This window comes from Choloepus didactylus, chromosome X (assembly GCF_015220235.1).
Source record: "Choloepus didactylus isolate mChoDid1 chromosome X, mChoDid1.pri, whole genome shotgun sequence".
NCBI lineage: Eukaryota > Metazoa > Chordata > Mammalia > Pilosa > Megalonychidae > Choloepus > Choloepus didactylus.
The window spans coordinates 74,414,125-74,437,104 of NC_051334.1; the positions used below are offsets into that span (position 1 = coordinate 74,414,125).

Consider the following 22,980-nt stretch of genomic DNA (forward strand, 5'->3'; position numbering starts at 1 on the left):
CACAGCTCTGCAGCCCAGAACCTCCCTTGCGGATGGTGCTCACATGTGACATAGCACAGTCATCCCTCAGCAGAGGACCTAGGAGGGCACGGCTTGGAAGAGGGACCACTCGCAAGTCCCAGGGACCATACACCAATACCAAGGACTTGTGGGACAGCGGAAGAGACAAATTGTGGCAAGACTGAACTGAAGGATTAGACTATTGCAACAGCTTTAAATCTCCAGGAACACCTGGGAGATCTGATTATTAAAGCCTCACCCCCTCTAACCACTCAGACACACACCCCACATGCAGGGTGGTCAACACCAACAACACACACAAGCTTGGTGCACCAATTGGAACCCCACAAGACTCACATCCCCACTCACCAAAAAGACAAAGTGGGGAGTACTGGCTAGAGGGGAATAGATGGCTCACGCCGCCATCTACTGGTTAGCTGTAGATCTGACAAATTAGAGATACAGGTTTGAATCGGTCTACACATCCTAAAAGAACCCTATCAAGTTAAGCAAATGCCAAGAGGCCAAAAACAACAGAAAATTTTAAAGCATATGAAAAAACCAGATGATGTGGATAACTCAAGCCCAAACACCCAAATCAAAAGATCAGAGGAGACACAGTACTTGGAGAAATTAATCAAAGAACTAGAGATGAACAATGAGAGCATGGCACAGGATATAAAGGACGTGAAGAAGACCCTAGAAGAGCATAAAGAAGAAATTGCAAGAGTAAATAAAAAAATAGGTGACTTATGGAAATAAAAGAAACTCTTAACCAAATTAAAAAGATTCTGGATACTCATAGTCCAAGACTAGAGGAAGCTGAATAGCGAACCAGTGACCTAGAGGACAACAGAACGGAAAATGAAAGAGACAAGGAAAGAATGGGAAAAAAATAGAAAAAATCTAAATGGATCTCAGGGATATGATAGATAAAATAAAATGTCCAAATATAAGACTCATTGGTGTTCCAGAAGGGGAAGAGAAGGGTAAAGATCTAGGAAGAGTATTCAAAGAAATTGTTGGGGAAAACTTCCCAAATCATCTAAACACCATAAATACACAATTCATAAACGCCCAGAGAACTCCAAATAGAATAAATCCAAATAAACCCACTCTGAGACATATTCTGATCAGACTGTCAAATACAAAAGAGAAGGAGCAAGTTCTGAAAGCAGCAAGAGAAAAGAAATTCACCACCTACAAAGGAAACAGCATAAGACTAAGTAGTGACTACTCAGCAGCCATCGTGGAGGCGAGAAGGAAGTGGCACGGCATATTTAAAATTCTGAGAGAGAAAAATTTCCAACCAAGAATACTTTATCCAGCAAAACTCTCCTTCAAATTTGAGGGAGAGCCTAAATTTTTCATAGACAAACAAATGCTGAGAGAATTTGCTAACAAAAGAACTGCCCTACTTGAGATACTAAAGAGAGCCCTACTGACAGAGAAACAAAGAAAGGAGAGAGAGATATGCAGAAAGGTTCAGTACTAAAGAGATTCAGTATGGGTATGTTAAAGGACATTAAGAGAGAGAGGGAAAAAATATATCTGTCAAACATAAACCAAAGGATAGGATGGCTGATTCAAGAAATACCTTCACAGTAATAACTTTCAATTTAAATGGATTAAACTCCCCAATCACAACATATAGATTGGCAGAATGAATCAGAAAAAAATGAACCATCAATATGTTGCATAAAAGAGACTCATCTTAGACACAGGGACACAAAGAATTGAAAGTGAAAGGATGGAAAAAATATTTCATGCAAGCTACAGCCAAAAGAAAGCAGGAGTAGCAATATTAATCTCAGATAAAATAGACTTTAAATGCAAGGATGTTATGAGAGACAAAGGAGGTCACTACATATTAATAAAAGTGGCAATTCAACAAGAAGAAATAACAATCATAAATGTTTATGCACTCAATCAAGGTGCCACAAGATACATGAGACAAACACTGGCAAAACTAAAGGAAGCAATTGATGTTTCCACAATAATTGTGGGAGACTTCAACACATCACTCTCTCCTATAGATAGATCAACCAGACAGAAGACCAGCAAGAAAACTGAAAACGTAAATAATCTGATAAATGAATTGCATTTAACAGACATATATAGAACATTACATCTGCAATCACCAGGATACACATTCTTCTCTAGTGCTCACGGAACTTTCATCAGAATAGATCATATGCTGGGACATAAAACAAGCCTCAAAAATTTTAAAAAATTGAAATTATTCAAAGCACATTCTCTGACCACAATGGAATACAATTAGAAGTCAACAGCCAACAGAGACTTAGAAAATTCACAAATACCTGGAGGTTAAACAAGACGCTCCTAAACAGTCAGTGGGTTAAAGAAGAAATAGCAAGAGAAATTGCTAAATATATAGAGACAAATGAAAATGAGAACACAACATACCAAAACCTATGGGATGCAGCAAAAGCGGTACTGAGGGGGAAATTTATAGCACTAAATGCATATATTAAAAAGGAAGAAAGAGCCAAAATCAAAGAACTAATGGATCAACTGAAGAAGGCAGAAAATTAACAGCAAACCAATCCTAAACCAACTAAAAGAAAATAAATAACAAGGATTAAAGCAGAAATAAATGACACAGAGAACAAAAAAACAATAGAGAGGATAAATAAGACCAAAAGTTGCTTCTTTGAGAAGACCAACAAGATTGACAAGCCCCTAGCTAGACTGACAAAATCAAAAAGGGAGAAGACTCACATAAACAAAATAATGAATGAGAAAGGTGGCATTACTGCAGATCCCGAAGAAATTTTAAAAATTATAAGAGGATACTATGAACAACTGTATGCCAACAAACTGGATAACGTAGAGGAAATGGACAATTTCCTGGAAACATATGAACAACCTAGACTGACCAGAGAAGAAACAGAAGACTTCAACCAACCAATCACAAGCAAAGAGATCAATGCAGTCATCAAAAAGCTTCCCACAAATAAATGCCCAAGGCAAGGTGGCTTCACAGGGGAATTCTACCAAACTTTCCAAAAAGAATTGTCACCAATCTTACTTAAACTCTTTCAAAACATCAAAGAAAATGGAACATGACCTAACTCATTTTATGAAGCTAACATCAATCTAATACCAAATCCAGGCAAAGATGCTACAAAAAAGGAAAACTACAGGCCTGTCTCCCTAATGAATATAGATGCAAAAATTCTCAACAGAATAGTTGCAAAGCGAATTCAAAGACACATTAAAAAAATCATACACCATGACCAAGTGGGGTTCATTCCAGGCATGCAAAGATGGTTCAACATAAGAAAATCAATGTATTACAACACATTAACAAATCAAAAGAGAAAAATCAAATGATCATCTCAATAGATGCTGAGAAAGCATTTGACAAAATCCAACATCCCTTTTTGATAAAAACACTTCAAAAGGTAGGAATTGAAGGAAACTTCCTCAACATGATAAACAGCATATGAAAAACCCACAGCCAGCATAGTACTCAACGGTGAGAGACCGGAAGCCCTCCCTCTAAGATCAGGAACAAGACAAGGATGCCCACTGTCACCGTTATTATTCAACATTGTGCTGGAAGTGCTAGCCAGGGCATTCGGGCAAGACAAAGAAATAAAAGGCATCCAAACTGGAAAGGAAGAAGTCAAACTGTCATTATTTGCAGATGATATGATCTTATATCTGGAAAACCCTGAGAAATAGACATACAGCTACTAGAGCTAATAATTATAGCAATGTAGCGGGATACAAGATTAATGCACATAAGTCAGTAATGATTCTATATGCTAGAAATGAACAAATTGAAGAGAAACTCAAGAAAAAGATACCATTTTTAATAGCAACTAAAAAAATCAAGTATGTAGGAATAAACTTAACCAAAGATGTAAAAGACCTACACAAAGAAAACTACAAAACTCTACTAAAAGAAATAGAAGGGGAACTTAAAAGATGGAAAAATATTCCATGTTCATGGATAGGAAGGCTAAATGTCATTAAGATGTCAATTCTACCCAAACTCATCTACAGATTCAATGCAATCCCTATCAAAATTCCAACAACCTACTTTACAGACTTGGAAAAGCTACTTATCAAATTTATTTGGAAAGGGAAGATGGCTCAAATTGCTAAAGACACTCTAAAAAAGAAAAATGAAGTGGGAGGACTTACACTCCCTGACTTTGGAGCTTATTATAAAGCCAAAGTAGTCAAAACAGCATGGTACAGGCACAGAGACAGAAATATTGATCAATGGAATCAAATTGAGAATTCGGAGATAGACCTCCAGATCTACAGTCGACTGATCTTTGATAAGGCCCCCAAAGCCACTGAACTGGGACATAACAGTCTTTTCAACAAATGGGGCTGGGAGAGTTGGATATCCATATCCAAAATAATGAAAGAGGATCCCTACCTCACACCCTACACAAAAATTAACTCAAAGTGGATCAAAGATCTCAGTATAAAAGACAGTACCATAAAACTCCTAGAAGATAATGTAGGGAAACATCTTCAAGACCTTGTATTAGGCGGCCACTTCCTAGACTTTACAACCAAAGCACAAGCAACAAAAGAAGAAATAGATAAATGGGAACTCCTCAAGCTTAGAAGTTTCTGTACCTCAAAGGAATTTCTCAAAAAGGTGAAGAGGCAGCCAACTCAATGGGAAAAAATTTTTGGAAACCATGTATCTGACAAAAGACCAATATCTTGCATGTATAAAGAAATCCTACAACTCAATGACAATAGTACAGACAGCTCAATTATAAAACAGGCAAAAGATATGAAAAGACAGTTCTCTGAACAGGAAATACAAATGGCCAAGAAACACATGAAAAAATGTTCAGCTTCACTAGCTATAAGAGAGATGCAAATTAAGACCACAATGAGATACTGTCTCACACCAATTAGAATGGCTGCCATTAAAGAAACAGGAAACTACAAATGCTGGAGAGGATGTGGAGAAATTGGAACTCTTATTCATTGTTGGTGGGACTGTATAATGGCTCAGCCACTCTGGAAGTCAGTCTGGCAGTTCCTTAGAAAACTAGATATAGAGTTACCCTTCGATCCAGCGATTGCACTTCTCAGTATATACCCAGAAGATCTGAAAGCACTGACATGAACAGATATCTGTGCACCAAGGTTCATAGCAGCATTATTCACAATTGCCAAGAGATGGAAACAACCCAAATGTCCTTCAACAGATGAGTGGATAAATAAAATGTGGTGTGTACACACGATGGAATACTATGCGGCTGTAAGAAGGAACGATGTTGTGAAACATATGACAACATGGATGAACCTTGAAGACATAATGCTGAGAGAAATGAGCCAGGCACAAAAAGAGAAATATTATATACTACCACTAATGTGAACATTGAAAAATGTAAAACAAATGGTTTATAATATAGAATATAGTGGAAGTAGTGATAGAGAGCAGTTCAGGAAGGGGGAATGATAACCCAATAAGAACAGATAAGCTATCATGGGCAAATTTAACATTCTGGGAATGCCCAGGAATGACTATGGTCTGTTAATTTCTGATGGGTATGGTAGGAACAAGTTCACAGAAATGTTGCTATATTAGGTTATTTTCTTGGGGTAGAGTAGGAACATGTTGGAAGTAAAGTAGTTACCTTAAGTTAGTTGTCTTTTTCTTACTCCCTTGTTATGGTTTGTTTGAAATGTTTTTTTATGGCATGTTTTTTTTAAATTTTTTTTGACATACTTGATTTATAAAAAATAAGTTAATTAAAAAAAAAAAATGAAAAAAATATGCTGAGCCCCCTTGAGGAGCTGGTGGAAAATGCAAGGGTATTGGGCTTCCCCACCTCGATGGTTGCTGATGTGCTCACAGACATAGGGGACTGGTGGTTTGATGGGCTGAGCCCTCTACCACAGGACCTGCCCTTGGGAAGACTGTTGGTGCAAAGGAGAGCATAGGCCTGCCTATAATTGTGCCTGAGAGCCTCCTCCCGAGTGCCTCTTTGTTGCTCAGATGTGGCCCTCTCTCTCTAGCTAAGCCAACTTGGCAGGTGAAATCACTGCCCTCCCCTCTATGTGGAATCTGACACCCAGGGGAGTGAATCTCTGTGGCAACGTGGACTATGATTCCCAGGGAGGAATCTAGACCTGGCATCATGGGATGGAGAACAACTTCTTGACCAAAAGGGGGATGTGAAAGGAAATCAAATAAGCTTCAGTGGCAGAGAGATTCTACAAGGAGCTGAGAGGTCACTCTGGTGGGCACTCTTATGCACAATATAGACAACGCTTCTTAGGGTCTAATGAATTGGAATAGCTAGCAGTAAACACCTGAAACTATCAAACGACATCCCAGAACCCATGAATCTTGAAGACGATTGTATAAAAATGTAGCTTATGAGGGGTGACAATGTTATTGGGAAAGCCATATGGACCACACTCCCCTTTGTCTAGTTTATGGATGGATGAATAGAAAAATGGGGGAAAAAAGGCACCCAGTGTTCTTTTTTACTTTAATTGTTCTTTTTCACTTTAATTTTTATTCTTATTTTTGAGTGTGTGGTAATGAAAATGTCAAAAATTAATTTTGGTGATGAGTGCAGAACTATATAATGGTACTGTAAACAATTGAATGTATGCTTTGTTTGGTATGTGAATATATTTCAATAAAATAAATTTTTAAAAATGTGCCCATAAAGAAATGAGGACGAACTCAATATGGTACAATATAAAAAATCAAAATACTTATGAAAGTAAGCATTAACAGAAAAATTGAAGGACAAAAAACATGTAAGACTTACAAAGACTAAATAGCAATGGCAGAAGACGACTTTTGGGAAATCGGGTGGAGTAGGGAGCTTCAAGACTCACTTATTCTAGCAAACAATGAATAAACAGGCAGGATCTGTCTGAAACAACCATTTTGAAATGCTGGAGGCCAGAAGAACACTGTACAGCATCCAGGGAAGAGCAGGAGGAAGAGTCTGATAAATTACTGTAAAGAACAGTAAATTGCTACAGGCACCCATCCCCCACTCTCTCAGCAGGCTGCCGTGCTGGTCCAGTCCCTGGCTAACTGCTGCTAACAAAAGGGACATAAAAATCTTCTTCCCAAGACCAGGGGTGGACATGGCCAATCACTGATCATGTCTTTTGATTAGGGTATTCTGGCCACTGGGTCCCAGCTCTGAGAGCAGCTATTGTTTTAACCCACCCTGGACAAAGGCAGTGGCAGCCATTGTTTCAATCCTTCTCAGATTGGGTCAGAGGTGGTGGAGCTCTAAAGACACAGTGCTTCTTCAGGGTTGAGGGGGGCAGTCATTGAAGGGCTGTAATTGCTGGGCATGCCAGGAAAGTCCAGCTTTGGGGAACCATTAGAGAAGCTTTTAGCACCCTTGCTGACCTCCTCTGATGGCATTTTGGAGCTGGTTTACACTACACCAACTTTCTGGATCCCTGGCCCTGTTTTGTCTGGGAAAGACTGACTGGGGAAAGTCCTACCTAGGGTGATCCTCTTCCTAAAATTTGCCCTGCAGGCAAAAACAGCTTGGGACAATGAAAGGAAAGTAAAAAACTATAGAGGTAGACAGTCTAGGATAAAGGCCTGCCGGCTTCAAACACATGGGAGAGGGAGGCCCGTGTTCTGGGAAACAGAGGAGACAACCATACTCCTGTAAACAGGGAAACTCCAAAACAAATAAGAAGCAAAAGCCCAGGGAAAGACAGAGGCACAGAAAGACAGGGAAAACCCTGCACACTGCATTCACTTTAGGTAATCCTTCAGATAGGAGGGCTAAAGCCCAAGAAAATCTCTGTCTTATCACCAGCTGGTTATAAACCAAGAAAAAGACATACCAGGGAATAAATCTCAGAGTTAAATTTTAATGTTAAAATGGACAATGTATAACAAGAGTACAAGACAAAAAAGAAGCAGGAAATGATGCCTATCCAAAGGAAAAGGATAAAAATACAAAAAACACCAATGAAAGAGACAAGAATGTGGTCTTACTGAACAAAGTCTTTAAAAAAAATCATAAAAATGCTCAAGGAGATGAAGCAAAGTACAGAGAAAGAAGTAAAGGATATTAGGAAAACAATGAATGCACAATATAACAGTCTAAGTAAAGAGAAGGAATTTTTAAAAAGGAACCAAACAAAACTACTAGAATTGAAGACCACAATATATGAAATAAAAAAATTACCAGGACGGTATCAAAAGGAGATTAGAGCTAGCAAAAAAAAAAAAAAGAACCAGTGAACTGGAAGACAAGACACTTGAAATGAGGAGAAATAAAAAAGAAACATTAAAAGTGAAAATAGCCTAAGACAGCTATAAGACAACATAGAGTATACCAATATACACACTATGGGAGTCCCAGAAGGAGAAGAAAGAGAGAAAGGGACAGAAGGAATATTCAAAGAAATAATGACAGAGAACTTCCCAAACTTAGCAAAAGATATAAATGTGCATATCCAAGGAGCTCAGAGAACACCAAACAGTACAAACATGAAGAAAAAGACACCCCATGATTTACTGATTACACTATTAAATGCAAAAGACAAAGAGATAGGTGCTTGCATGATATACTGCTAAGATATGGCACTGGCCCAGAGAGTTGACAACAGAAGCTTGTATGGGAAAAATCTACACTTTGCATACTAGGGACTATAATTAATAGAAATACCATACTCTATAAAAGTTTTACCCACTAAGTTTATTCATCAGAAACTTAAATTCTTCAGAGTGCCCCATGCCAGTTAAGCCCCAAAACCCAGAGGCAATAGCCTCTTCAAGAACATCAACTAGCTACACCCCCTTTGCTTATGAAGTTGACACCCCTTTTCAACATGAACAGGTTAGGGTGGTCACTGCCTAAACATCTCTGAAGATCAGGAAAGTGAGTAAACTAGACGAAGGGGTAGCAACAGACAAGATGGAATTTAACAAAGGATTATGAATACTGAATTTTTATACAATTTTCTTTTCCTTAGTTGCTAGGGTATTGAAAGAGTTAGAAGGAAAAATCTGAAATGGTGGAACTGTAACCCATAGCATCCTTTGAAATTTGTTATATAGCTACTTGTTAAATTGTAATTTGAAAGCTATACCTTTGTGTATGTATCTTAGATTTCGCAATAAGGAAATGACTGAAATTATGGTATTATAACTCATAATCACTTTGGAAATATCCTATATATCTACCAGTTAAATCATACTTTGAAAAATGTTACCTTTTTGTATATATGTTATATTTCATAATAAGGAAATAACTGAAAGTGTGGGGTTTTAACCTATAATATTCTTCGAAATTTGTTAACTACTTGTTAAATTGCACTTGGGAAGTTATCATTTTTATGTATACATGTTATATTCTACAATAAAAAATATGATTAAAAAAAGACAAGGAGAGAGGTCTGAAAGCTGCAAGAGAAAAGCAATGTGCTTAGTACAAGGGAGTTCCAATTAGATTGAGTGCTGATTTCTCATCAGAAAACTTGGAAGCAAGAAGGCAATTGATTGAAATATTTAATGGGCTGAAAGAAGACAACTGGCAACCAAGAATTTAATATCTGGTGAAACTTTCAAATATGAGGGACAGATTGTGACATTCACAGATAAACAAAAGCTGAGGGAGTTCACTACCACTAGACCTGCCCTACAAGCAATGGTAAAGGGAGTTCTTCACACTGAAAGGGAAGGAAATTAGACAGTGATTTGAAGGGACATAGAGAAATAAAGACCTCTGATAAAGGTAACCATACTGGTAAATATAAATTCCAGTATTACTGCATTGTATTATTTGGTTGTGTAACCCCACTTCTGACTTCCCACAGGTGCTAAAATGCAAATGCATAAAAAGTAATGATAAATCCATGGTTTTGGAAATACAAGGTACAAAGATATAAGCAGTAACAAGTACCAGAAATGGTGCAGGGACAGAGGACTATGGGATAAGTATATGCATATGCTATTGAAGTCAAGTGGGTATCAAATCAAATATGACTGTTACATATTTAGGATGTTAATTTTTAATTCCATGGTAACCACAAGGAAAATACATGAAAGATATATCCAGATAGAAAAGAGAAGACACTCAATATGGTACAATACAAAAAATACAAAAAATCAAATAAATAAAAGGAGGCATTAACAGAAGACTTGAGGTACAAAACAGCTGTGAGACTTACAAAGGCTAAATAGAAAAATGGCAGAAGAAAGTCCTGCATTACCAGTAGTGACTTTAAATATAAATTGATTAAACTCTCCACCCAAAAGGCAAAGGTTGGCAGAACAGATTTTTAAAAAAGCATACCCAACTATATGCTGTCTGCAAGAGACTTAACTTAAATGCAAAAATACAAGTAGGTTGAAAGTGAAAGGATAGAGAGAGTGAAAAGATGGTGGATTAGGAGAGACAGAGCAAAAAATGTCTCCATGAAAAACACTAGATAAAAGAAAGTACTCCAGAATATGAGTTCCAGCATTGCACCAGCCAGACAAGGTCTGCTAAATCCACAGGGACTGTGCATTTGGTGAAACCGAGAGTCTGCATTCAGAAACGAGTGAGTGAGGCTACTGGGGAACTGGCAGCCACGCTGCAGTTGGAAGAAATCAGGGGTCGGTGTTTGGAGATGGATTAGTTTAAAGACCACAAAAGCAGCTAGAGCCACGCACTCAAGCACGGTGTAAAGTGCCTTCCATACCCCGGGCACCCACCTCAGTATCTGGCATGGACGGCCTTTTGCACACCCGCAGCTAACTGTCCCAGAGCTAGGAAGGTGGAGGTCTGCTGAAGGGGGAATTTAACACACCTCTTACAGCCATCTTCTCAGCAGGCTGGGAACACCCCTGCGCAGCACAGAAGTTCAGAGCTTCCCTTGGGGACTGCACTCACCTGTGACGTTGTGCAGTTTATCCTCTGCAGAGGCCCTTGGAGGGCACAGCTTTGAGGCAGGACCCACATGGAAGTCCCAGGGGCCCTACACCAATACCAGGGAATGGTGGGTCAGTGGCAGAGACAGACTGTGGGAAGATGGAGCCAAAGGTTTGGACTCCTGCAACAACTTTAAATCTCCAGAAATGCCAGGGAGATTTGATTCTTAAAGCTGCCCTCCCTCCCTAACAGCTCAGACACACGCCCCACATTCAAGGCTGCCAGCACCAACTACACATAAAAATTTGGTGCACTGATTGGACCCCCACTCACCACATAGACAAAGTTGGGGAGAACTGGCTTGAGGGTAATAGGAGGCTTGAAGATGCCGTCTGCTAGTAAGTCAGAGAAAGTGCACTCCAACAAGCTATAGCTCTGAAAAATTATAGCTAATTGTTCAAATACACCTGCATTTCCTAAAAGAACCCTATCAAGATAAGCAAATGCCAAGATGCCAAAAACAACAGAAAATCATAAAGCGTATGAAGAAACCAGAAGATATGGATAACCCAAACCCAAATACCCAAATCAAAAAGTCAAAGGAGACACAATACTTGGAAGAATTAATCAAAGAACTAATGACAAACAATGAGATCATGGCATAGAATATAAAGGACATGAAGAAGAGCCTAGAAGAGCATAAAGAAGAATTTGCAAGAGTAAATCAAAAAAATAGATGATCTTACGGAAATAAAAGAAGCTGTCGATCAAATTAAAAAGATTCTGGATACAACAGTACTAGATTAGAGGAAGCTGAGAAGAGAATCAGCAAGCTGTAAGAGGGCAGAATGGAAAGTGGAAGTACAAAAGAAAGAATGGGGAAAAAATTAAAAAAATCAAAATGGATCTCAGGAATATGATGGACAACATAAAGTGCACAAATATAAAAATTATTGCTGTTCCATAAGAGAAGAGAAGGGTAAAGCTCTAGGAAAAGTATTCAAAGAAATTGTTGGGGAAAACTTCCCAAACATTCTAAATATTTTGTGTAAGCTACAGCCAAAAAAAAGCAGGAGTAGCAATATTAACCTCAGATAAAATAGACTTTAAATGCAAGGATGTTACGAGAGACAAAGAAGGTCACTACATACTAATAAAAGGGACAATTCAACAAGAAGAAATAAAAATCATAAATGTTTATGCACCCAATCAAGGTGCCACAAAATACATAAGACAAACATTGGCAAAACTAAAGGAAGCAATAGATGTTTCCACAATAATTGTGGGAGACTTCAATACATCACTCTCTCCTATAGATAGATAAACCACACTGAGGACGAATAAGAAAATTGAAAACCTAAACAATCTGATAAATGAATTTGAATTAACAGACATACATAGAACATTACATCCCAAATCACCAGGATACACCTTCTTCTCTTGTGCTCACGGAACTTTCTCCAGAACAGATCCTATGCTGGGCCATAAAACAAGCCTCAATAAATTTAAAAAGATTGAAATTGTTCAAAGCACATTCTCAGATCACAATGGAATACAATTAGAAGTCAAAAACCATCAGAGGCTTAGAGAATTCACAAATATCTGGAGGTTAAGCAACACAATCCTAAACATTCAATGGGTTAAAGAAGAAATAGCAAATATATAGAGATAAATGAAAATGAGAACAACATATCAAAACTTATGGGATGCAGCAAAGGCAGTATTGAGGGGGAAATGTATAGCTCTAAATGCTTACATTAAAAAGGAAGAAAGCTAAAATCAAGGAACTAATGGAGCAACTGAAGAAGCTAGAAAATGAACAGCAAACTAATCCTAAATCAAATAGAAAAGAAATAACAAGGATTAAAGCAGAAATAAATGACATAGAGAACAAAAAAAAATAGAGAGAATAAATAACACTGAAAGTTGGTTCTTTGAGAAGATCAACAAGATTGACAAGCCCCTAGCTAGACTGACAAAATCAAAAAGAGAGAAGACCCAAATAGACAAAATAACGAATGAGAGAGGTGACATTACTGTGGATCCCGAAGAAATTTAAAAAATTATAAGAGGATACTATGAACAACTGTATGCCAACAAACCGGATAATGTAGAGGAAATGGACAATTTCCTGGAAACACATGAACAACCTAGACTGACCAGAGAAGAAATAGAAGACCTCAACCAACCAATCACAAGCAAAGACATCCAATCAGTCATCAAAAAGCTTCCCACAAATAAATGTCCAAGGCCAGATAGCTTCACAGGGGAATTCTACCAAACTTTCCAAAAAGAACTGATACCAATATTACTTAAACTGTTTCAAAACATTGAAGAAAATGGAACACTAACACATTTTACGAAGCTAACGTCACTCTAATAACAACACCAGGTAAAGACGCTACAAGAACAGAAAACTACAGGTCAATCTCCCTAATGGGCATACATGCAAAAATTCTCAACAAATACTTGCAAATCGAATCCAAAGTCACATTAAAAAATCATACGCCATGGCCAAGTGGGGTTCATTCCAGGCATGCAAGGATGGTTCAACATAAGAAAATCAATCAATGTAATACAACACATTAACAAATCAACAGGGAAAAATCAAATGATCATCTCAATAGATGCTAAAAAAGCATTCGACAAAATCCAACATCCCTTCTTGATAAAAACACTTCAAAAGTTAGGAATTGAAGGCAACTTCCTCAATATGATAAAGGGTATATATGAAAAACCCACAGCCAGCATAGTACTCAATGGCAAGAGACTGAAAGCCTTCCCTCTAACATCAGGAACAAGACAAGGATGCCCACTATCACCACTGTTATTCAGTATTGTGCTAGAAGTGCTAGCCAGAGCAATCTGGCAAGACAAAGAAATAAAGCAAATCCAAATTGGAAAGGAAGAAGTAAAACTGTCATTATTTGCAGATGGTATGATCTTATATCTGGAAAACCCTGAGAAAAAGATGACACAACTACTTCAACTAATAAATTTAGCAAAGGAGCGGGATACAAGATTAATGCACATAAGTCAGTAATGTTCCCATACACCAGAAATGACCTAACTGAAGAGACACTCAAGAAAAAGATACCATTCTCAATAGCAACTAAAAAAATCAAAATTAACCAGGGATGTAAAAGACCTATACATAGAAAACTGTATAACTTTACTAAGAGAAATAGACAGGGACCTAAAAATATGGAAGAATATTCCTTGTTCATGGATAGGAAGGCTAAATGTCATTAAGATGTCAATTCTACCCAAACTCATCTACAGATTCAATGCAATCCCAATCAAAATTCTAACAACCTACTTTGCAAACTTGGAAAAGCTAGTTATCAAATTTATTTGGAAGGGGAAGATGCCTTGAATTGCTAAAAACATTCTAAAACATAAAAACGAAATGGGAGGACTTACACTCCCTGACTTGGAAGCTTATTGTAAAGCCACAGTTGTCAAAACAGCATGGTACTGGCACAAAGATAGAAATATTGATCAATGGAAGTGAACTAAGAATTCAGAGATAGACTCCCAGATCTACCATCAACTGATCTTTGATAAAGCCCCCAAAACCACTGAACTGGGACATAACAGTCTTTTCAACAAATGGGGCTGGGAGAGCTGGATCTCCATATCCAAAAGAACGAAAGAGGACCCCTACCTCACACCCTACACAAAAATTAACTCAAAATGGATTAAAGACCTCAACATAAGAGACCATAAAACTCCTAGAAGTACCATAAAACTCCTAGAAGATAATGTAGGGAAACATCTTCAAGACATTGTATTAGGAGGTCACTTCAAAGATCTTACACCCAAAGCACAAGCAACGAAAGAAAAAATAGATAAATGGGAACTCCTCAAAATTAAAAGCTTCTGTACCTCAAAAGAATTTGTCAAAAAAGTGAAGAGGCAGCCAACTCAATGGGAAAAAATATTTGGAAACCATGTATCTGACAAAAGACTGATATCTTGCATATAAAAAGAAATCCTACAACTCAATGACAATAGTACAGACAGCTGAATTATAAAATGGGCAAAAGATATGAAAAGACAGTTCTCTGAAGAGGAAATACAAATGGCCAAAAACATGTGAAAAAAATGTTCAGCTTCACTAGCTGTTAGTGAAATGCAAATTAAGACCACAATGAGATATCTCACACCAATTAGATTGGCTGCCATTAAACAAACAGGAACCCACAAATGCTGGAGAGGATGTGGAGAAATTGGAACTCTTATACATTGCTGGTGGGACTGTATAATGGTACAGCCACTCTGGAAGACAGTCTGGCGGTTCCTTAGACAACTAGATATAGAATTACCCTTTGATCCAGCAATTGCACTTCTTGATGTATACCCAGAAGATCTGAAAGCAGTGACATGAACAGATATCTGCATGCCAATGTTCATAGCAGCAATAATCACAATTGCCAAGAGATGGAAACAACCCAATTGTCCTTCAGCAAATGAGTGGATAAACAAAATGTGGTATATATACATGATGGAATACTACGCAACAGTACGAATGAATGATGCTGTGAAACACGTCAACATGGATGAACCTTGAAGACATAACGCTGAGCCAAATAAGAGAAATATTGTATGTTACCACTAATGTGAACACTGAAAAATGTAAAATAAATGGTTTATATAGTAGAATGTAGGGGACCTAGTGATAGACAGCAAATAGTGAAGGGGGAACGATAATCTAATAAGAACAAATAAGTTATCGTGGGTAAACTTAATGTTCTGGGAATGCTCAGGAATGAGTATGGTTTGTTAATTTCTGGTGGGTATGGTAGGAATAAGTTCACAGAAATGCAGTTGTTTAAGTTATTTGTTTTTCTCATTCCTTTGCTGAGTTATAGTCTGTTTATTTTCTTGGGGTAGAGTAGGAACATGTTGGAAGTTAGTTATTTTAGGTTATTTGGTTTTTTTTTATTCTTTTGTTTTTGGTTTTGTTTGGTATGCTGTTTTTTGTCTGTTTTTTTTAATTTTTTGATAAAGTTAATTTAAAAAAACAATGAAAAAAATATGCAGAGTCCCCCTGGGGAGCTGGGGGAAAATGCAGAGGTGTTGAGCTTCCTCACTTGGATAATTGCTGATGTTCTCACAAACACTGAGGACTGGCGGTTTGATGTGCCGAGCCCTCTATCATGGGACTTGCCCTTATGAATCTTGTTACTGCAAAGAAGAGGCTAAACCTGCTTATAATTGTGCCTAAGAGTCTCCCCCTGAGTACCTGTTTGTTGCTCAGATGTGGTTCTCTCTCTCTAGCTAAGCCAACTTGGCAGGTGAAATTACTGCCCTCCCTCCTACAAGGGATCCAACAACCAGGGGTGTAAATCTCCCTTGGCAACATGGGATATGACTCCCAGGGGTAAATCTGAACCCAACATTGTGGGATTGAGAACATCTTGACCACAAGGGGGATGCGAAATGAAACGAAATAGTTTCAGTGGCTGAGAGATTCCAGATGGCGTTGAGAGTTCACTCTGATGGGCACCCTTATGTACTGTACAGATAACCCTTTTTAGGTTTTAACGTATTGAAATAGCTAGTAGTAAATACCTGAAACTATCAAACTGCAACCCAGTAGCCTTGACTCCTGAAGACATATGTATAACAATGTAGCTTACAATGGGTGACAATGTGATTGTGAAGGCCTTGTGGATCACACTCCCCTTTGTCCAGTGTATGGATGGATGAGTAGAAAAATGGGGACAAAAAACTAAAGGAAAAATAGGACGGGTGGGGTGATTTGGGTGTTCTTTTATTACTCTTATTCTTTTTATTCTTATTTTCACTTTTTCTGGTACAAGGAAAATGTTCAAAAAAATAGATCAGGGTGATGAATGAACAACTGTATGATGGTAATGTGAACAACTGATTGTACACTTTGGATGACTGTGTGGTGTGTGAATATATCGCAATAAAATTGAATAAAAAAAAAGAAAGTGAAAGGATAGAAAAAAATATGGTATGGAACTAGTAACCAAAGAGAACAGGTATAACTATACCAGTATCATATAAAATAGACTTTAAGTAAAAAACAGTTACAAGGGACAAAGACAGTCATTACATACTAATAAAGAGGTCAATTCAACAAGAACATGTAACCATTATAAATATATATGCACCTAACAGTGGAGTCCCAAAATATGTGAAGCAAACACTGACAGATAGGAAGAATTTGATGGTTCTACATTAACAGTAGGAAACTTTAACATACCACTCTCAATATGGACAGAACATCTAGTCAGAAGATCAATAAGGAAATACAAGACTTGAACGATACTCAAATCCAACTAGATCTAACAGACATACATAGAACACTTCACCCAACAAAAGGAGAATACACCTTCTTGAGTTCAGATGGATCATTACTCAGAATAGACAAAACAAGTTTCAATAAATTAAAAAACATTGAAATCATACATTGTATTTTCTCAGACCATAAAATAATGAAGCTAGAAATCAATATCAGAGAGAGAAATGGAAAATTCACAAATATGTGGAAATTAAACAACCTACTATTAAACAACCAATGGATTACAGAGGAAATCAAAAGCAAAACTAGGAAATATCTTGAGACAAATGAGAATACAACAGACCAAAACACATGGGATGCAATGAAGGCTGTGCTGAGTGGGAAATTCATAGCTAAATTTTTACATTAAAAAAGAGGAAAGACTTCAAATCAGTGACCCTACTCAAAAACTGAATGAATTAGAAAAAGAAGAGCAAACTAAACCAAAAGCAAGCAGAAGGAAGGCTATAACAAAGATTAGAACAGAGATAAATATAACAGAACAGAAAAACAAGAGAGAATCAACAAAACCAAAAGTTGGTTTTTTTGAAGAGACCAACAAAATCCACAAATCTTTAGCTAGACTGATTTAAAAAAAAAAGGATGCAAATAATGAAAATCAGAAATGAAAAGGGGACACTACTACTGATATCACTGGTATAAAAAGGACTGTAAGAGGATACTATGAAAAACTGTAGAGCAATAAATTAGATAAGCTAGATGAAATGGACAAATTCTTAAAAACACCCAAACCGTCTACCCCGACACAAGAAGAAATAGAAGATCTCAACAAACTACAAATGAGTATCTTCTATTAATATAGATGAAAAAATCCACAAAAAAGTACTAGCATACAAAATCCAACAGCATATTAAAAGAATTATATACCATGATCAAGTGGGATTTATCCCTGGTTGGGAAGGGTGGTTCAACATAAGAAAATCAATTAGTGTAATATGCCACAACTATGGAATGAAGGGAACAAACCACACAATCATCTCAATTGATGTAGTAAAGGCATTTGACAAAATCCAGCATCACTTGATAAAAACACTTAGAACACTAGGAAAAGAAGGCAACTTTCTGAAAATGATAAAGGGCATATAAGAAAAACCCACAGCTAACATTCAACTTTGTGGTGAAAGACTGAAAACTTTCCCTCTAAGACCAGGAACAAAACAAGGATGCCCACTGTCACCACTGTTATTCCACATTGTACTCACAGTTCTTGCCAGAGCAACTCTGCAAGAGAAAGAAATAAAAGGCATCTAAATTGGAAAGGAAGAGGTAAACGTTCCTTATTTGCAGATGACATGATCCTCTATATAGAAAGTCCCAAAAAATCCATAACAAAGCTCCTGGAACTAATAATTGTATTAAACATTGTGGCGGGGTGCAAGATCAACACCCAGAAATAAGCAGTGTTTATACACACTACTAACAACAAACTGAAGAAGAAATCAAGAAAAAAAATTCCACTTAAAATAGTAACTAAAAGAATTCAAAATCTAGGAATAAATCTAACCAAGGATATAAATGGCTTGTATGCAGAAAACTACAAAATGTTGCTAAAATAAATTAGACCTAAATAAATGAAAGGATATTCAGTGTTCATGGATTGGAAGACTAAATATTATAAAGATATCAATTCTACCCAAAGCAATTCATAGATTCCCAATCCCAAGCAAAAGTCCAACAACCTTCTTTGCAGAATTGGAAAGGTCAATCATCAAATTTATTTAGAAGTTTAAGGGGCCCCAGACAGCCAAAACCATTCTGAAAATGAAGAACAAAGTTGGATGACTCACACTTCTGGATCTTAAAATTTATTACAAAAGCCACAATAATCAAAACAGCATGCTACTGGCAAAAGGACAGACACATTGACCAGTAGAATAGAACCGAGAGCTCAGAAATCAAACCTCACATTTATAGCCAACTGATTTTTGACAAGGTGCCAAGACCACTCAATTAGGAAAGAACAGTCTTTTCAAATAATGGTGCTGGGGAAACTGGATCTCCACTTGCAAAAGAATGAAGGAGGACCCCTACATCCCACCATATTCAAAAATAAACTCAAAATGGATCAAAGACCTAAATACCAGAGCCAGAACTATTAAACTCCTAGAAGAAAACGTAGGGAAGCATCTTCAGGACCTTGGGTTAGGCAAAGGTTTCTAGAATTTACCCAAAGCAAAAGCAACAAAAGAAAAAGTAGACAAATGGGACATTCATCAAAATTAAAACCTTTTGAGCCTCAAAGGACTTTATCATGACAGTAAAATGACAATCTACACAACTGGAGAAAATATTTGGAAACCACACATCTTATAAGGGTTTAATATCCAGAATATATAAAGGGATCTTTCAACTCAACAATATAAAGACAAATTACCAATTAAAAAAATGGGCAAAAGACTTTAACAGACATCTTTCCAAATGAGATAAACAAATGGTGAAAAAGCACAGGAAGATGCTCAATATTATCAACCATCAGGGAAATGCAATTCAAAACCACAAAAAGGTACCATTTCACATCCACTAGAATGGCTACTATTAGTAGAACAGAAAATTACGAGTGTTGGAGAAGATTTAGAGAAATAGGGACATTTATTCATTGCTGTTGAGAATGCAAAATTGTGCAGCTGCTGTGGAAGACAGTTTGGCATTCCTCAGAAAATTAAGCAATCCCACTTCCAGGTATATATCTAAAAGAATGCAAAGCAGGGACTCGAAAAGATATTTATATACCGATGTTCGTAGTGGCAATATTCACATTTGCCAAAAAATGGAAGCAACCCAACTGTCCATCTGCCAAGGAATGGAGAAATAAAATGTATTATATGCCCCCAATGGAACATTATTCAGTTGTAAAAAGGAATGGAGTTCTGATATATGTGACAACATAGATGAACTTTAAAGACATCATGTTGCATGAAATAAACCAAGCAGAAAAGACAAATATTATATGAGTCACTGATATGAGAATAAGCAACTCAGAGTCAGAATTTAGAATATAGGTTACCAGGGACAGGGTGGATACAGGGAATAGGAAGTTAAGCCTTAAAATGTACAGAGTTTTAATTTGGAATGACGGAAATATTTTGGTAATGGATGGTGGTGGTGGTAGCAGAACACTGTGAATGCAATTAAAGCACTGAAATATATATCTGAATGTGGTTAAAAAGGGAAATGTTAGGTTGCATACATGGTACTAGAATAAAAATTTAAAGTCCTAAGATAAACCATGGACTATAGTTAATAGTACAATTCTAAAAATGTGCTTTCATCAATTGTAGCAAATGTACCACACCAATGCAAGATATTAATAATAGAGGAATCCTGTATTTTAAGCATGATTGTTCTGTAAACCCACAATTTCTCCTATTAAAAGAAAGAAACTGGAAAACTATATTAAAAAAACAAGGTGGAGGCAGTACTGCATTCTTCTAAAATGTTAATGACACAAAAGTCAAAGAAAGTCTGTGGAAATATTCCAGATTACAGGAGGCTAAAAAGACATGACAACTAAATGCAATACCTGATTCTAAATACTACACTGGAGAGAAAAAAAGTTATAAATTTGTTGGTTATTTGTGTGTATACATCTATATACATATACATACACAGGTATATATACATATAAATATATGTAGAGAGAGAGAGAGATACAGGTATTCTTTGAACTTGCTACTTTTCTATAACTTTAAAATTATTTCCAATAAAACTTTTAAAAGTGTATACTACTATTGATAGCCTAATGCACCCACTTCAGCTATGTCCAGGATCACCTATTGGATTATTAAATATGATAGGTCATAAGTAATGCACTGAACAATTATTGCTATAAGAATGACAATTTCTGCATCCAGTGAACAAAGTGACATACTGGCAAGAAGCCATATAGCTAGTATGTTACCTTCCTGAGGTGTCTTAGTCCCTGTTTTTTTATTTGGAATTACATTTTAGAAAATGAAAAAATCAACTTTTGAAAATGTTAATGTCTATGCATATTTTTAAAATTGCAATGTTAAATAAGTATGGTTTTTTGCAGCATTAATGAACTCCATCCACCTGACATAAATTTTCAAGAAAAGTAATTCAAGTAAGTTGTCTGGGGAATTTACTATTCTGGTAAATTAAATATTCATTCAAAAGAACTCTTTCTGTTTCCAAGCTTGTTGGAAAAAACTCTTAAAATATATCAGCATATTTGACCTCCTCATTAAGGAAAGCACATTGATCCTAACTGAATCTTTCTTAAAGTGTCATCAGTCTGACTATCAGTGTTCCTTGTCCAGAACTATATATATATGTATCTATGTATGTATGCATGAGCATGAGCTGAAAGTGAATCTAGATCATACCTCTGAAGTCTTTTAAAGCTAAATCCCATTATCTGCCTATTTTATCATCATTGCTACTTTATCCTAAAATTCACAGGACAGATAACCCTTTTTGTTTCATGCAAAAGAAAACTTTCTGAAAATATCTGCTGTTTATGAGACATTTTATTTTTCTTTTCTGTGCTGTAGAAGAGATTGTAATAATCTATTGTTTAAAAACAGGAATATTGAAGCAAATGTCTAAACTGGATTTCAAAATATGACTCAAAGCTTTATAAAAATTCATTAAGCTACTACTCAAAAGAAAAAAGCTTCTTATACCTTGTTTGCCAGGTGTATAGCACTGAGAGCCTTCTCATAACATTCTCTGTCATCCCAGTCCAGAAAAGTGGTAGCAAGTAACTGTAGAACCTTAGCCTATAATTCAAAATAGAAAAAAGAACATAGCTTAGGGTTAAACTGCAACACAACAGCTGACTGGCACTCACAGTGACAGGCATCTTCTCAAACATAGGGTATCATTATGAAATAACATTTCCTCACGTAACCACATAGTTTTGGGCTATGTTTCATCATTATGCTACTCACATCAAATATTGTCTAAGAATTTTATAGTAGATGTTATATTACTGGCTCATTTAAATTTAATATAATTGTGTTAATATAATTAATTTCTTAACACTGTTTTAGCATTAAAATACTTTATCATTCTTACTTTAAAAATATTGAAACCATGGCAGAGTAATATTTAATTTAATTGGCTTACCATCTATTGTATAGGTAGCATTGTATTAGGCTTCCAGCAAAAGACTTAAGTAGAAAGATATAATCCCTTCCTCCAATTCTTTATAGTCTAGTTGGGATTAATCAAGTGGGACAAAAGCAAAGGGCATGCATACTACCATTTCAGTAGGATAAGAAATCCTTTTCTACAAAGAGGATTTCTCCCAAGTTAGGTAAGTTGAAATGAATACAGTATCACAAAATCAAGTGAGTTTCTCTAGCCAGTCCTGCACTGACAAAGGGAGTAATTGTTCTAGCCAGCATGGACAGATTTCACCACAGAAGTAAAGTTCTCCTTTGAAAAAAGGAGCCCTACTTCAAGGAAGAATCTACCTCTAAGAAACCCTGAAAAATCTGTAACAAAGCTACTAGAGCTAATAAACAAATTCAGCAAAGAGGCAGGGTACTAGACCAACACGCAAAAATCAGTAGTGTTTCTATACACTGGTAATGAGCAATCCAAGGAGGAAATCAAGAAAAGATTCCTTTAACAATAGCAACCAAAAGAATCAAATATCTAGGAATAACTTTAACCAAGGATGCATAGGAATTATATCTGGAAAACTACAAAACTTTGCTAAAAGAAATCAAAGAAGATATAAATCAGCAGAATGACATTCCATGCTCATGGACTAGAAGACTAAAAATTGTTACTATCTCAATTCTA

At 36.6% G+C, this 22,980-nt stretch overlaps 1 protein-coding gene across 1 annotated transcript in view; it reads right to left on the reverse strand.

The window, feature by feature from the left end:
* The window catches only part of TEX11 (testis expressed 11), a 508,239-nt gene that overhangs the window by 361,068 nt on the left and 124,191 nt on the right, over positions 1–22,980 (reverse strand). The window contains exon 10 of the mRNA XM_037820830.1: positions 21,852–21,947. Coding sequence (XP_037676758.1) covers positions 21,852–21,947 — 96 coding nt within the window. The remainder of the gene's footprint in view (positions 1–21,851; positions 21,948–22,980) is intronic.